Raw genomic sequence first — 17,551 nt, forward strand, 5'->3', positions numbered from 1 at the left:
CTTGGCAACTCATGACAAGAGCCTAGGGAGATTACTGATGCCATAAACAAGAGTGTCAATTTGTTAAGGCAACAACAGGAGTCACTGTGCACTTACTCCTCATGTAGAACCTCTGTCTTTAATGTGTTGTTCAATGTGAATTAATGCTATAACTAGAACTCAAAAAGTATTTTACACTTTATATTCTATGTGGGTGAAAACTGTTGAAATTTTTACTTAAGATATACTAAATTTATCTTCTGTATATAAAGAGAATTGAAAATGAATCTTGATGTGAATGGAATGGGAGAGGGAGATGGGAGGGGTGTGGGTGGGAGGGAAGTTATGGGTGGGGGAAGCCATTGTAATCCATAAGCTGTACTTTGGAAATTTATATTTATTAAATAAAAGTTAAAAAAATAAAGACCGAATAACAAATGGTTTATTTCTTTGGTAGTTACTGATATTCTCACTCATGACAGTTGTTTTTCTTGTTTTTGGGGTGCTATTGCAGACTTAGGTTTTACTCTGTAGAAAATGAACCATTTTATGGCAGGATCAAGTTGTTACTTGTCAATAATAACCTTTAATGTAAATGGCCTAAATTCTCAAGTTAAAAGATACATCTATTCGTTGTCTACAAGATACACACTCTACCAACAAAGATATACAGAGACTGAAAGTGAAAAGATGGAAAAATACATTCCATGGTAATGGAAAACAAGAACAATAGGAGTTGTCATCTTAATATCAGACAAGATAGACTTTTACACAAAAACTATAAAAAGATGCATAAGACATTATTTAATGATTACAGGATCAATTCAACACAAAGATGTGACTATAGTGTGTGTGTGTATATATATATAAATATATATATATATATACCCCTAATTCTAGGGTACCTGGCTATAAAACAAATATTAGTGAATCTAAATGGAGATACAAACTCCAATACAATAATAATGGGAGACTTCAAGAACACACTTTCATCAATTAACAGGTTAACTAACCAAAAAATGAAGAAACATCAGAACTAATCTACTCTATTAACCAAATGGACCTAATTGATATATAAAAAACATTTCATCCCACAGCTGGAGAATACAATATTTTCATCAGTGCATGGAACTTTCTCTAGGATAGGCCATACGCTACGCCATAAAAAAACTCCAGCTCTTGTCCTGACTGTTGATGTACAATGTAATACTTTATCCATTTTAGTATTTTTTTTGTTCTAGTACTATTGGTTGAACTCTGTAATTAACACACAGTTATTCTTAGGTGTTTAAATTTTAACTGAAAAGTGATCCCTCTTAGGAATTTGGAAAAAATTATGCTGAGTGAAATAAGCCAGTCCCAAAGGGAAAAATACCATATGTTCTCCCTGATTGGTGACAACTAACTGAGCACCAGAAAGGAAACCTGTTAAAGTGAAATGAACACTATGAGAAATGGTGACTTGATCAGCCCTTACCCTGACTGTTGATGATCAACTTAATATGTTATCCCTCTTAGTATTATTTTTGTTTGTTCTACTTAATACTTTTGGTTGAATACTGTAATCAATACACAGTTATTCTTAAGTGTTGAAACTTAACTGAAAAGTGATCGCTGTTAACTATAAGAGTGGGAATAAGAGAGGGAAGAGATGTGCAATTCGGGGCATGCTCAAGCTGACTTGCCCCAAACGATAGAGTTAGAAACATACCCAATACAATCCCATCAAGGTGGCATGTACCAATGCCATCTCACTAGTCCCAGTGATCAATTTCTGTTCACAATTGATCATAATGATAGGACTAAGAGCCAAAGAGATCACATAAACAAGACTAGTGTCTCCTAATACTAACTGATAGAATAAAAAAGGGAGAGAACGATCCAACATGGGAAGCGAGATACACAGCAGACTCATAGAATGGCAGATGTCCTAAACAGCACTCTGGCCTCAGAATCAGCCCTTAAGGCATGCGGATCCAGCTGAAGAGCCCATGAGAGTATTTCAGGTATGGAAAGCCAAGGCACTCTGGCAAAAAAAAAAATGACCTAAATGAAAGATCTCCACAAGTGAGATCCCAGTGGAAAGAACAGGCCATCAAAGAAGGAGGTGCCTTTCTCTGAAGGGAGGAGAGAACTTCCACTTTGACTATGACCTTGTCTAAATATGATCAGAGTCAGTGAACTCAAAAGGCTTCCATAGCCTTGGCAACTCATGACAAGAGCCTAGGGAGATTACTGATGCCATAAACAAGAGTGTCAATTTGTTAAGGCAATAACAGGAGTCACTGTGCACTTACTCCTCATGTAGGATCTCTGTTCTTAATGTGCTGTACATTGTGATTTAATGCTATAACTAGTACTAACTAGTACTCAAACAGTATTTTTCACTTTGTGTTTCTATGTGGGTGCAAACTGTTGAGACCTTTACTTAATATATGCTAAACTGATCTTCTGTATATAAAGAGAATTGAAAATGAATCTTGATGTGAATGGAATGGGGGAGGGAGTGGGAAATGGGAGGGTTGCAGGTGGGAGGGAAGTTATGGGGGGGGGGGAAGCCATTGTAATCCATAAGCTGTACTTTGGAAATTTATATTCATTAAATAAATGTTAAAAAAAATTTTAATCATGATATCATACCATGTATGTTTTCTGACCACAATAGAATGAAATTGGAAATTAATAACTTAAGAAATTCTAGAAAATATGCAAACACAAGGAGGATGAACAGTGTGAGACACAGTAGAAATCTAAAGGGAAATATAAATATTCTAGAAATGAATGAAGATAACAGCAAAACATAAAATTTTTTGAATATAACAAAAGCAGTGTTAAGAGGAAAGTTTATAGCAATTAGTGCCTAAATCAAGAAATTGGAAATGCATCAAATAATTGATCTAACAAATCATATCAAGGAGCTAGAAAAACAAGAACAAACTAAACCCAAAATTAGTAGGATGAAAGAAATAATTAAAGTTAGAGAATAAATAAACAAGGTTGAAACAAAAATATACAAAAGATCAATGACAAAAGAGCTGTTTTTTTTTTAAAAGTTAACAAAATCAATATACCATAGGCCCAAATAATCAAAAAAGGGAGAAGGCTCAAATCAATAAAATAATAGATGAAAAATGAGATGTTATAAAAAATACCACAGAAATAAAGGAGTAATGAGGAACTACTACAAACAGCTATATGCCAACAAATTGGAAAATCTAGAAGAAACAGATAGATTTCTGGACACATAAAATCTACCAAAATTAAGCCATGAAGACACAGAAAACCTAAGCAGAGCAATAAGGAAGACAGAGATTGAATCAGTAATAAAGACCCTCCCATCAAAGAAAAGCCCAGTAATGGATGGCTTCACTGCTGAATTCTACCAGACATTCAAAGAAGAACTAACTCCACTTCTTCTCAAGCTATTCAAAACAACTGAAATTGAGGAAATTCTCCCAAACTCCTATGAAGCCTGCATCACCTTAATTTTAAAACCAGAAAAAGATACAACAAATAAAGAGAACTATAGATTAATATCCCTGATGAGCACAGATGCAAAAATCCTCAACAAAATACTAGTTAACTGAATCCAACAATACATCAGAAAGATAATTCACCCAGACCAAGAGGGATTTAACCCTGGTATGCAGGGATGGTTCAACATACTTAAATCAATAAATGTGATACATCACATTAACAAAATGAGGAATAAAAATTGTATGATTATGTCAATAAATGAAGAGAAAGCATTTGATAGAATACAACATCCTTTCATGATAAAAACCTTAAGAAAATTAGGTGTAAGAGGAAATTTCCTCAACACAATCAAGGAAATATATGACAAACCCACAGTCAGCATCATATTGAAATGGGGAAAGCTGGAAGCATTTCCACTAACATTCAGAACTATTCAATATAGTTTTTGAAGTTTTAAGACAATAAAAAGAAATAATCAAAGGAATACAAAATTGGAAAGGAAGAAGTCAAATTATCCCTGTTTGCAGATGATATGATCCTATATGTAGGGGAAGCAAAAGAATCCTCTAAGAGATTATTGGAACTCATAAAAGAGTTTGTTAAAATTGCAGGATATAAAATCGACACACAAAAATCAATAGCCTTTGTATATACAACAAAGCCATGGCTTAGAGAGAACTTGTAATATCAGTCCCACTTATAATAGCTACAGAATATATTAAATACTTTGGGATAAATTTGACCAAAGATGTGAAAAATCTTTACAATGAAAATTACAACACCTAAAGGGAAAAATAGAATAATACATCAAAGAAGGAAAAATCTTCTATGTTTATGAATTAGAAGAATTAATATTATCAAAATGTCCATACTGGGGTCAACGTTGTGGCATACTTGGTTAAGCTGCTGTTTTAAATGCCAGCATTCCATGTGGACACCAGTTCAAGTCCTGGCTGTTCCACTTCTAATCCTGCTCCCTGATAATGTGCCTGGGAAGGCATCAGAAGACGGCCCAAGTGTTTGTGCCCCTGCACCCATGTTACAGACCCTGAAGAAGCCTCCTGGATTCTGGCTTTGGCCTGGCCCAGCCCCAGCCATGGCAGCCATTTGGAGTGTGAACCAGTAGATGGAAGTGCTCTCTCTGTGTCTCTCCTTCTCTCTCTCTCTGTAGCTCTGCCTATCAAATAAATAAATAAAACTGAAAAAACCTCTACACTACCCAAAGCAATTTACAGATTCAATGCGATCTCATTCAAAATATCAAAGATGTTCTTCTCAAATCTTGCAAAAATGACCCTAAAATTCATATGGAATCTCAAGAGACCAAAAATAGCTAAAGCAACCCTAAGCAATAAATATAAAACAAAAATAAATATATAAAAATAAATATTAAAGTCATCACAATAGTTAGAAACATACCAGGGGATTCCAATTCAATCCCATCAAGGTGGCATGTACCAATGCCATCTCACTAGTCCAAGTGATCAATTTCAGTTCACAATTGATCATAATGAAAGGACTAAGAGTCAAAGGGAGCACATAAACAAGTCTAGTACCTGCTAACACTAACCGATAGAATAAATAAAGGGGAGAGTGATCCAACATGGGAAGTGAGATACTCAGCAGACTCATAGAATGGCAGATGTCCTAAATAGCACTCTGGCCTCAGAATCAGCCCTAAAGGCATTCGGATCTGGCTGAAAAGCCCATGAGAGTATTTCAGGCATGGAAAGCCAAGGCACTCTAGCAAAAAGATCTCTGTGAGTGAGATCCCAGTGGAAAGAACAGGTCTTCCAAGAAGGAGGTACCTTTCTCTGAAGGGAGGAGAGAACCTCCACTTTGACTATGACCTTGTCTAAACAAGATAAGAGTCGGAGAACTCAAGGGGCTTCCATAGCCTTGGAAACTCATGACTGGTGCATAGGGAGATTACTGATGCCAAAAACAGGAGTGTCAGTTTATAAAGTCAACAACAGGAGTCACGGTGCACTTACTCCTTATGTAGGATCTCTGTCCTTAATGTGCTGTACATTGAGGCTTAATGCTATAACGAGTACTCAAACAGTATATTTCACTTTGTGTTTCTATGGGGGTGCAAACTGTTGAAATCTTTACTTAATGTATACTAAACTGATCTTCTGTAAAAAAAAACAAGAAATTATCAATTCCCAACTTGACTCTCACTGGGATTAAACATGACAATAGGTCTGATCTGATTTCATCATCATTTAAAAAAAATCATCTATTATTTTTCACTTTATGTTTCTGTGTGGGAGCAAACTGATGAAATCCTTACTTAATGTATATTAAGCTGATCTTCTGTATATTAAGATAATCAAAAATGAATCTTGATGTGAATGGAAGGGGAGAGGGAGTGGGAAAGGGGAGGGTTGTGGGTGGGAGGGACGGTATGGGGGGGAAGCCATTGTAATCCATAAGTCGTACTTTGGAAATTTATATTCATTAAATAGAAGTTAAAAAAAATAGTTGATTTAAAGATGTATTACATTACAGTTATAATCAAAGCAGCTTGGTACTGTCACAAGAATAGACAAGTGAACCAATGGAACAGCCTAGAGACTCCAGAATTAATCCACAGATCTACAACCAACTAATCTTTGAGAAATGAGCTAAAGTCACCTCCTGGAGAAAGATCTGTGGATTTATGCATGCAGAAGTATGTAACAAGACCTCTGCCTTACACCCTATACAAAATGAATTCACAATTAGGGATCTAAATTTAAGACCTGAAACCATCAAATTTCTAGTGCAAATCTAAGATAAAATACTGCATGTCATTGACATAGGCAAAGACTACATGGCTAAGACCCCAGAAGCACAGGTAAAAAGGGCAAAAACAGCCAAATGAGATTATATCAAGCAAAGAAGCTTCTGCACTGCAAAGGAAACACTGAACAAAGAGGCAGCATGCAGAAAGGGAAAAAATATTTGCAAATTAAACATCTGATAAAGAATTAATATCCAGGATATATAAGGATCTCAAGAAACCCAACAACAACTAATCAAACAATCCAGTTAAGAAATGGGGTAAGGACATGAACAGGCATTTTTCAAAGGATGAAATTCAAATGGCCTACAGACACATAGAAAGATGCTCAGGATCATTAACCTTCAGGGAAATGCAAATATAAGCCATAATTAGGTTTTACCTCATTCCAGTTAGAATGCCTATCATCTAAAAATCAAAAATATAACATGTTGGTGAGGATGTTGGAAAAATGTACCCTAATACACTGTTTGTAGGAATGTAAACTAGTACAACCACTGTGGAAGAAAGTATGGAGATTCTTCAGAAATCTGAAAACAGATCTACCATATGACTCAATCATTCTACTCCTGGGAATTTACACAAAGGAATTGAAACCAGCATGTGAAAGACTTATCTGTACCCCCATGTTTACAGCAGCTTGACTCACAATAGTTAAGATATGGAATCAACACAGATGTCCATCAACTGATGCCTAGATAAAGAAATTGTGGTTAAACGGGTAAGAACAGATACTACACTTGATCTTAGCTTCACTGCTGAATTCTACCAGACATTCAAAGAACAACTAACTCCAGTTCTTCTCAAATTATTCAAAACAATTGAAAGGGATGGAAACCTCCCAAATTCTTTCTATGAATCCAATATCACCTTGATTCCTAAGCCCAGAAAAGACATAACAGAGAAACAAAACTATAGACCTATCTCCCTGATGAACATAGATGCAAAAATACTCAACAAAATTCTGGCAAACCGAATCCAACGACACTTCAGAAAGATCATTCACCCAAACCAGGTGGGATTTGTCCCTGGTATGTAGGGATGGTTCAACATTTGAAAATCAATGTGATACATCACATTAACAAATTGAGACACAAAAATCATATGATTATCTCAATAAATGCAGAGAAAGCATTTGACAAAATACAACACCCTTTCATGATGAAAACTAAGCAAATTGGGGATAGAAGGAGCATTCCTCAACACAATTAAGGCAATTTATGATAAACCAATGGCCAGCATCATATTGAATGGGGAAAAGTTGGAGGCATTTCCATTGAAAACTGGCACCAGACAGGGATGCCCACTCTCACCACTGCTACTCAATATAGTCCTAGAAGTGTTAGCCAGAGGCATCAGGCAAGAAAAAGAAATTAAAGGGATACAAATGGGAAAGGAAGAAGTCAAACTATCCCTATTTGCAGATGACATGATCCTATATATAGGGGATCCAATAAATTCCTATAAGAGACTATTGGAACTCATAGAAGAGTTTGGTAAAGTAGCAGGATACAAAGTCAATGCTCAGAAATCAACAGCCTTTGTATACACAGACAATGCCATGGCTGAGAAAGAACTTCTAAGATAAATCTCATTCACAATAGCCACAAAAACAATCAAGTACCTTGGGATAAATTTAACCAAGGATGTCAAAGACCTCTATGATGAAAATACAAAACATTAAAGAAAGAAATAGAAGACACAAAAATTGGAAAAATCTGCCATGTTCATGGATTAGAAGAATCAATATCATCAAAATGTCCATGCTCCCAAAAGCAATTTACAAGTTCAATGCAACACCAATCAAAATACCAAAGTCATTCTTCACAGACATAGAAAAAATGATGCTGAAATTCATATGGAGAAACAGGAGACCACGAATAGTTAAACCAACCATTTACAATAAAAACGAAAGCCGGAGGCATCACAATTCCAGACCTCAAGACATACTACAGGGCAGTTATAATCAAAACAGCCTGGTACTGGTACAAAAACAGATGGATAGACCAATGCAGCAGAATAGAAACATCAGAAATCAATCCAAACATCTATAACCAACTCATATTCGACAAAGGACCTAAAACCAACCCCTGGAACAAGGACAGCCTCTTCAACAAATGGTGCTGGGAAAACTGGATGTCCACATGTCAAAGTATGAAGCAAGACCCCTACCTTACACCATATACAAAAATCCACTCAACACGGATCAAAGAACTAGAAATACGCCACGACACTATGAAATTAATAGAGAGCATGGGGAAACCCTTCAAGACACTGCAACAGGCAAAGAATTCCAGGAGAAGACCCCAGAGGCACGGGTAGTCAAAGAGAAAATAAACAAATTGGATTACCTCAAATTGAAAAGTTTCTTTACAGCAAAATAAACAGTCAGGAAAGTGAAGAAGCAACCAACAGAATGGGAGACATCATTCGCAAACTACACAACTGATAAAGGATTAACAACTAGAATCTATAAAATGATCAAGAAGCTCCACAGTAACAAAACAAATAGCCCAATAAAAAGATGTGCCAAGGACCTTAATAGACATTTTTTCAAAAGAAGAAATCCAAATGGCCAACAGACACATGAAAACATGCTCAGGATCACTAACAATCAGGGAAATGCAAATCAAAACCACAATGAAGTTTCACCTCATCCCGGTCAGAATGGCTCACATACAGAAATCTACCAACAACAGATGCTGGCGAGGAGGTGGGGAAAAGGGACACTAACCCACTGTTGGTGGGAATGCATGTCAGTCTGGAGATGCCTCAGAAACCTGAAGATAACCCTACCATACAACCCAGCCATCCCACTCCTTGGAATTTACCCAAAGGAAATTAAATTGGCAAACAAAAAAGCTATCTGCACCTTAATGTTTCTTGTAGTTCAATTCACAATCGCTAAGACCTGGAATCAACCCAAATGCCCACCAACAGATGACTGGATAAAGAAGTTATGGGATATGTACTCTATAGAATACTATACAGCAGTAAAAAACAATGAAATCCGGTCATTTACAACAAAATGGAGGAATATGGAACACATCATGCTGAGTGAAATAAGCCAGTCCAGAGGGACAAATATCATATGTTCTCCCTGATCAGTGACAACTAACCGAGCACCTAAAAGGAAACCCAATGAAGTGAAATGGACACTATGACAAACAGTGACTTGATCAGCCCTCATCTTGACTGTTGAGGAACAACTTACTATTTTACTCCTTTTAGTATTTTTTGTTGTTGTTGTTGTTTTGTTCTACTTAATACCATTGGTTGAACTCTGTAATTAATACACAATTATTCTTAGACATTTAAAATTAACAGAAAAGTGATCTTTGTTAACTATAAGAGGGGGAATAAGAGAGGGAGGAGATATACAGGTCGGCACATGCTCACTCGGACTTACCTCCAATGGTAGAGCTAGAAATGTGCCAGGGGATTCCAATTCAATCTTATCAAAGAGGCATATACCAATGCCATCTCACTTGTTAAAGTGATAAGTTTAAGTACATAATTGATCAAAAAGATAGGTTAAGTGTCAAAGAGATTTCACAAATAAGACCAGTATCTGCAAATAATGAAGGATAGAATTAAAAGGGAGAGAATGATCCTGGGGAGAAGCAGGATACACAGCAGACTCATAGAATGGCAAATGTCCTAAACAGCACTCCAGCCTCAGAATTTACCCTTGAGGCATTCAGATCTGGCTAAAAGGCCCATGAGAGTCTCACAGGCATGGAAAGCCAAGACACTGTGGCAAAAACGACCTGAGTGAAAGATCTCAGTGAATGAGATCCCAGCAGAAAGAACGGGCCATCAAAGAGGAAGGCACCTTTCTCTGAAGGGAGGAAGGAACCTGCACTGTGATATGGTCTTGACTAAATAAGTTCAGAGTTGGTGAACTCAAGAGGCTTCCACAGCCTTGACAGCTCATGGCAAGAGCCTGAGGTGATTACTGATGTCATAAATAAGAGTGTCAATTGTTAAATCAACAACGGGAGTCACTGTGCACCTGCTCCCCACGTAGGATCTCTGTCTTTAATGTGTTTTACTATGAGAATTAACGGTAAAACCACTAGTCGAACAGTATTCTATATCTTGTGCGGTTGTGTGGGTGCAGTCTGTTGAAATCTTAGCTTAGTATATACTAAGTTGATCTTCTGTTTATAAAGAAAATTGAAAATGAATCTTGATGAAGAGAGGGGTGGGAGAGGGAGTGGGAGATGGGATGACTGTGGGTGGGAGGGAGGATATGGGGGAAAAGCCACAACAATGCAAAAGTTGCACTTTGTAAGTTTACATTTATTAATTGAAAATGAATCTTGATATGAATGGAATGGGAGAGGGAGCAGGAGATGGGAAGGGTGTGGGTGGGAGGGAAGTTATGGGGGGGGGGAAGCCACTGTAATCCATAAGCTGTACTTTGAAAATTTATATTTATTAAATAAAAGCTAAAAAGAAAGAAATTGTGATATATATATATATATATATATACATGATGAAATATTGAATCAAACCCTGTCTTTCACAACAAAAAGGATGCAACTGGAGGCCATTATGCTTAGTTAAATAAGTCAGTCCCCCCCAAAAAGACAAATATCATGTTTTCCCTGATTTGTCATAGCTAATATCCAGAGTAGAAAAAATGTTATGTATATGAACAAAATTGACATTGTGAGATTTGATTTTTGTTTATAGCCTTTGTCTATATTCTTGAGGAACAGTGCTTTTCTACTTCTACTTGTTGAATACTTTATTTAGTGGAGGGTTAAGTTTGTGATTATAAAGAAAACTGAAAGTTATGTCACTGTAAAAGTTAAAAGAAAAATAAGAAAAGGAGGAGGAGGGTGTGTGGGAGTAAGGGAAGGAGGATATGATGAGAAATATTATGCTCTTAAAACTGTATATATTAAATACATGCAATCTGTTCCCTTTATATTAATAAAAAAGTGATTTAAAAACAAATAATAATCCATTTCTGAAACAATTACATAAATGGTATTATCATAAAATATTACCAAAAGTAGAACTTCAGTGATTTTGAAACAATTTTTCTAATTTACATAATTTTCAACAATTTCTGAAGTTCTGATGAAAGAACAATATACAAATTAAATGAAATAAAAGGGTGACAGAGAAGTGAGAGGATCAAAAAGCAAAATGAAGATATTCAAATATAATAGGAGTTTTCTTTGCACTTGTGTGATCAAATAGTACATTTATAACATTAATAGAAGTTTCTCATGATATATTTATGACCTTTAATAGAAAATTCCCAAAGAAAATACATAAGAAGTTTGTTTAATCAGGTATTAAAAAAGCAGCAGAAATATATCATCTTTGAAAACTGAAGAACTCCTAGAGAAGTTGATAATGCGAAGGAAAGAAATTGAACAAGGATGATGAGTCCAGCTCTCAATTGGGAGTCAGCATGGGAGGCAAGCGTAGGAGTTGAACAGACAGGCTGTCTGATGCAGAATGTGGAGGTGCCAATAGATAGTTGATTTCTTAAGAAACAGGAGCAGTCTCTGATGTGTCCTTAATTAGAATGTCTGCAAGCGGTGGACGTGCTAATTATCTTTTTCAACTCTGGATCTTACATATACATCATGAGGGAGTTTTCGTTTTCTAAGAATACCACTTTTTTCTTCATAATTATTATCACTTCCAAATACTGAAACACTCTCCCAAAAACTCAAAACAAAGATAAACTTTTCTCATGAAAATGTACTGCAGGTTGCTCCTACTCTTTTTCCTTTATTAGGAATGGGAAATCTCAGGGTCAAAGAGGTGTTAGAACCAGCACAATTTTAAAATTTTGATATATGGACTGACTTAAGGTTGAAAAAAACCTTTGTTCACGTACATACTATGAGAATGAGGAATTCAGAAAAATCATCCCTAACCTTTTAGAAAAGTTTTTGATCCATACAGAGATTTAAACAGCCCTCACAGCTTTCTGTCTTGTATTGCTGGATGCCATGTTCTGAAGCCATGCTGTCTTTTTTGAGCCTGAAATGTTTCAGGCTCCCACAAATCCAGGTAATCTTTAGGCGTTTCCTGTGGGTGATCCTGTGCCTGGCTGGGAGGCTGCCTGCCTAGCCCATGCAGGAGGTTAAGAGGGGATGGCATACCATGCCCCCCAGGAAAAACCCTGGTTAAGTTCAGCACACTGGGACTCCCCCCCCACATGACCTGACTTTTAGCAGGCAGTAGGGACCCCAGGCATATTTTCCCCACCGCCATTTCCTGTTGAAGGGCTTTGTGGTTGTCAACTAGGTGAACAGCTCCCAGGTGTGGCCCAGACCCATAAAGACCACCTGGAATTCTACGTAGGCTATATGACCTTCAAGCTGATTGGAGAAGTGTAGAGGTGCCAGTATTGGCTTTATTCTATAGAATTAGTGTTGCCCTGAACTAGCTACTCCCCTTTGCCTGCCCCATAAAAGCTTGTGCCTTATTGTTAATAAACAGACATGCTCACTGAAATTGTCTCCAGTGCTTCTTGTTGAAGAACGCCGTCACCTCACCATCCCAACCAACAGTGTGGGCCTCGCAGGATGAGCCCACAGTTTCCAAGGTCATGATCCATATCAAAAGCTGTGTGAAAGCCAACTATTTCTCCGCATCCCACATCTCCCAAAGGATTCCTGCCCTTTTGGCCCTATTGATTTTACATGTTGATTCTTCTCCAAATCCAAGGGAGAGGTGCTGGAACAGCAATGAGTTTTCACTGAAGTTTTACCTCTCCAAAATGAGCAAGCTGAGGAGTAATAGAAAAGCAGGGAAAGAGAAAAAAATGAAATAGTGCTGTGATCATGTTTGTAAAGGGTGGGGAACATCTGGCCCAGTGGCAGTATAATGCTCGAGAAATCATCTGGTCTGGCCCTGCCAAGGCAACCACAGGTTGGACTAGAAATTCAACAAATGTATAGCAGGCTCATTTTTAACTGGATAATTTTGTGTGGCCTATGAATGATGTTATAAATATCCAAATGGTCATTGGAAGACAAAAGGTTCCCAACACTGAATGGTTTTAAGGAATTTTGTGACAAAGAATGGAATGGAAATTGTATCTGTTTTTTCCTTTTTCAGAACAGTAATTCACTGGTCAAATCACTAATATAACAGTAGAATGTTGTAGATATGTTCAAGTATGAAAGATTCCTGTTTTTATCTCAGTATCATCTGGGAGTTGAGTGCATGGATGGAGGTTTCATCATGTTAGCATGAACCACTTGGGCTTTTACATACAATGAAAGAAAGATTTTTCTCACAGATTTCAGTTAAGACTTTTCCCTCTTTCATTTTGTTTTGTTTTGTTTTGTTTTAAGCACACAAAAGTAAAAGTCAGACAAAATACACATTTGTAATCTTTAACAACTGGTGCCAAACACTGACTAACAGATAGGAATGATTTGGCCTAACATTTTTGAGGATCGACCAAATACAGATAGAATGGACTTACTTGATTGTCCATTTCATGACTTGCTACAACTTGTTAACTGCACTGGGGATTGCCTTTCTAGTATCAACAGCAACACCGAAATTTGGTACTTTTAAGATTTAGCTAACTCTGTCATGTTGGGACTGGATGTAAACTACTTTTTCTAGATTTTAGGAGTGGTAACAATGTATTCCTGAGTGAACTTATGTCCATGTCTACAGAGAAGCCTGGGCCGTCTAGAATCTATTGCTTAGACTTTATGTTCAGGCCCTAATTTTAAATTTACCTAAGGAAAATCCTTGTAAGCTATAAGGAAAACAAACAATTTTCAAGAAATGAAGCTTGGGCCAGGCACAAGGGAAACGAAGCAGTGACCTTAGCGACAGAGTGTAAGTCATGGTAATGCTGTTTGCAAGGACAAACTGGTTCTGTTTAATGAGGTTATTGACCTGCACTGTTTTAGAGCGGTTTTAAACATGAGGGTGAGGCTCACTAAATCTCAGCCTGCAACATTAGCTGAGAAACCAAGACTGATCAATAAACAGCCACCATTACAGGCTCTTGGGAAACTTCACCATAATGGGAGCCATTATAATTTTGGTCAGGTACAGAGAATAAGGTAACCTATACCGAACATCTATTTATCACTGGACTCTCATTTGCAAATGGAAGCCATTGATTAGCTGTTTTTCGAAAACGGACCTGGCTTTCCATTTCTCTCTTCATGTAATAGCCTGTGAATAAATGTGCACTAGACTTCAAAATGTACACAGAGAAGGGAAAGAAGTAGAAAGCTTTCTCCCAGGTCAGCTTTTTACCAAAGAGAGAAGTAATTACATGACATTTCACTAAAAATTCTTGACCCAATAAAGTACTGAAGCCCAAATGCCGATTTTTCCTCTTTCATAAGAAAGAGCAACAGAGGAAAGAAAGGTCATGGACCATATTGTGATTCTTTACAGCTGTTGGAGACAGACAGTATGATGCAGTAGCTTGATTTGAATTAAGCCAAACAATATGAAAAGCATCAAGGCTGGCAAGCAAAGCAATAAAGCTCCAAAGAATTTAATCTACCTTGAAGGTGGGACTACTTTTCGTACTGATGGCAGCACACAGGACAGAAATGAGTCCTTTAATGCAATGACTCGTTAATAGCCTTAAAATCACAATATATAAATAGGATATGTGGATCAAAAAGACAGCTTTGCCTCAGCTCTTGCAGTATGGCCAATATTTCTTAAAGTTATTTCATTGATTATAAATAGACCACGTCAACGGCAAATGTACGACAGGGGAAGCATAACCCATTATGAGGTAATGGATATTGCTAGAGGTTGCTTCATTACCTTCACTGGCTGAGTGGCTGGTTTTTCCTTGTACAAATGCTGCCCTTTAGACAAAATTCTTTCCACATCCGGTTGTTTAGCTTGAACTGCTACTTCAGTTTCCTGGGGAAAAGAACCCATACAGTGCAGATTAACTTCACAGTTAGCAATAAAATTACTACATTTAAATATACCCTTGGAGACTCCACATGTATTGCAGATCAATTTCTGCCTGGTATTTAAGACCAAAAAAAAAATAGATTTTGGTACTGAGAAAAGAAATAGAGGTCTCTGTGAAAAATACTAAAGTTTAAAAAAATTAATTCCAAATCATCTTGAATTATATTATTTTTATGTAGAAACATAGACATTGACTTTCTATTTTCAAAAGGTAAAATGCAACAATAAAAGTTAAGGTTTATTAATATAATTTGTATGAATATATACTAGTATTAGCTTCAATAATCTTAATAATCCTAATGTTCATTTTATTTTACAAACTCCTGGTGTTATAGGATTTTATTTTGGGCTTTGGATCTAAGATTATGTTTTGAAACACAAATGAAATAATTCTTTCCACATCACTGATGAAATTATTGTTTCTTTCCAAAGAATAAACACTTAAAGCACAGTATAAAAGCTTATTATTTATTAAGCAGTCAAATTAAATAGGTCTTTTGAGGAATGCTTAATTACTTTGGGGGGGCTGTTTGTTTTTCCTTAGCCTGGAGAAGAATAAAGCACACCAAAATATAATCCGGTTAGATATATGAATACAAAGTACTTTGCTGCTGGCTGCTGTCTGGCTCTCTTAAAGAGAGAACAAAAGAAATGGGCATAAATGGGAGCAGTAGGAAGTAAAGTTAAATATTACAGAAGACTTTTTGTATGGAACACTTGTTAAACACTAGGCTGGAATATCGATTAATCAATGTCAGGCGTCAGTCAGGGCTGAGGCAATCTTCCCCAGAGAGCAGTTCCTGATTAACCCTTGTCTCTCTTCCTCTCTCTCCTCCCTCGAACCCTCCCAGGACTGCTGTGTGTACGTGTCTTCATGCCACTGTTGCCTTTATATGCTGTGTTTGTACCTCTTCTCTGCCAGCCATCAGGACAGGAAAGCCCTGAAGCCAAATTACTATAATCTCATGCTGCGCAGTAGGGTGTCTTGCAACTGACCAGGGCTTAGCTTATGCTCTTGAGAGGACTGTTTCTCCACTTCTTACTATAACAGACACCAGTGGGACACAGGCGCTTTGCTCTAAAGCGTTCCTGATACAAAGACTAACCCCATGTGTTAATGGCTATGTGTGCAAATCTCAGTTCCTCTAAAACAGAACCTTAGCTGCTTCCCTCTTAGAGAGCTGCTGATTGATGCTCTCACTGGCTATTGCCAGGAAAAGCATTGTTCCCTCAAAGTGCAGTACCCGGAATGACTGTAACTCTTTGCTCTGATCTCATATCAGGAAGGAGAAACCTCTAGTTTCAGGCATTGAATTCCTAATAGGTCCCTAGACAACATAAATTCACCCTTAAATGCCCCATTTGCAAAATATTTTGGTCTCAAATTACTTTAAAGAGAGAAAATAAAATATGTGGCTCTAAAGAAGTAGAGACAAGAGTACATCTTTAGCAGTGTAAAAATGATTTAAGTGAAAATGTAACTGCATTTTTCTAACCTCACATGTATAGCTTATTTACATTAAAAATTATCAAGCCAAATCCGTGTATGTATGACATATAATTACACATTTAAATTATATATTCATTATATATCTAAAGTTTAGATTCTAAACTGTTGATTGCATTTGAGGCAGTGTCACCACCATTCATTTTGTATGTGTATCTAAAATAAAGGGCCATTTTCTATTTTGTCACCGACTACCAGGTATTTTCCTTGTGATATTCATTGACATTGACAATTACTAACAATAGACATATTTTTTAATTAGCTTCATCATGGTTGTAGACTATATTATTGATGGTAATACAGTTTTCATTTGGACAATTACAACCTTTTACCTTCCCCAAACCCTGATTCAAACAGATTTCTAATTTATAGATGAGACAACAAAGCTCGAATGAAAGGGTAGTAGTGGTGGTAGTGATGATTTCACTAATTAGCCCATGATCCCATAGGAAATAGGAAGAAAAATCACTGAATGGGAAAATAAATACTGTTGCACTTTGAGCCTGCAGGAATTGGGTTAAGCTGCATATTACTGACATATGCTCATGTGGACACTGGCATGTTTTCATGGCACAGATACATTTTTCCCCAAGTAATCTATTAGTGTTAAATACAGAATATACTCCTTTACTTCCAAATTTCCTTTAAGAATTGTTTTACAAACATGTTCATTTACTGATTATAGCAAGATTTCCAAAACCTACTTCCATGATAAATTAAAATGGAATTATTTTATACTTAATCATTGACTACATTTTAACTAAGATTACATTTCTCTTGTGTTCTTTCTTTGCCACAATATTTATATGATTTAATTTTCATCTAGTTAACCAAGAGAACATCAC

General features: G+C 36.7%; 1 protein-coding gene across 17 annotated transcripts in view; it reads right to left on the bottom strand.

The window, feature by feature from the left end:
* The window catches only part of DMD (dystrophin), a 2,248,405-nt gene that overhangs the window by 720,375 nt on the left and 1,510,479 nt on the right, over positions 1–17,551 (bottom strand). For all 17 annotated transcript variants that reach the window (XM_070067426.1, XM_051827673.2, XM_051827679.2 and 14 more), the window contains one exon: positions 15,041–15,142. In XM_070067426.1, coding sequence (XP_069923527.1) covers positions 15,041–15,142 — 102 coding nt within the window. The remainder of the gene's footprint in view (positions 1–15,040; positions 15,143–17,551) is intronic.

The sequence above is a fragment of the Oryctolagus cuniculus genome, chromosome X, assembly GCF_964237555.1.
Source record: "Oryctolagus cuniculus chromosome X, mOryCun1.1, whole genome shotgun sequence".
Taxonomy (NCBI): Eukaryota; Metazoa; Chordata; class Mammalia; order Lagomorpha; family Leporidae; genus Oryctolagus; species Oryctolagus cuniculus.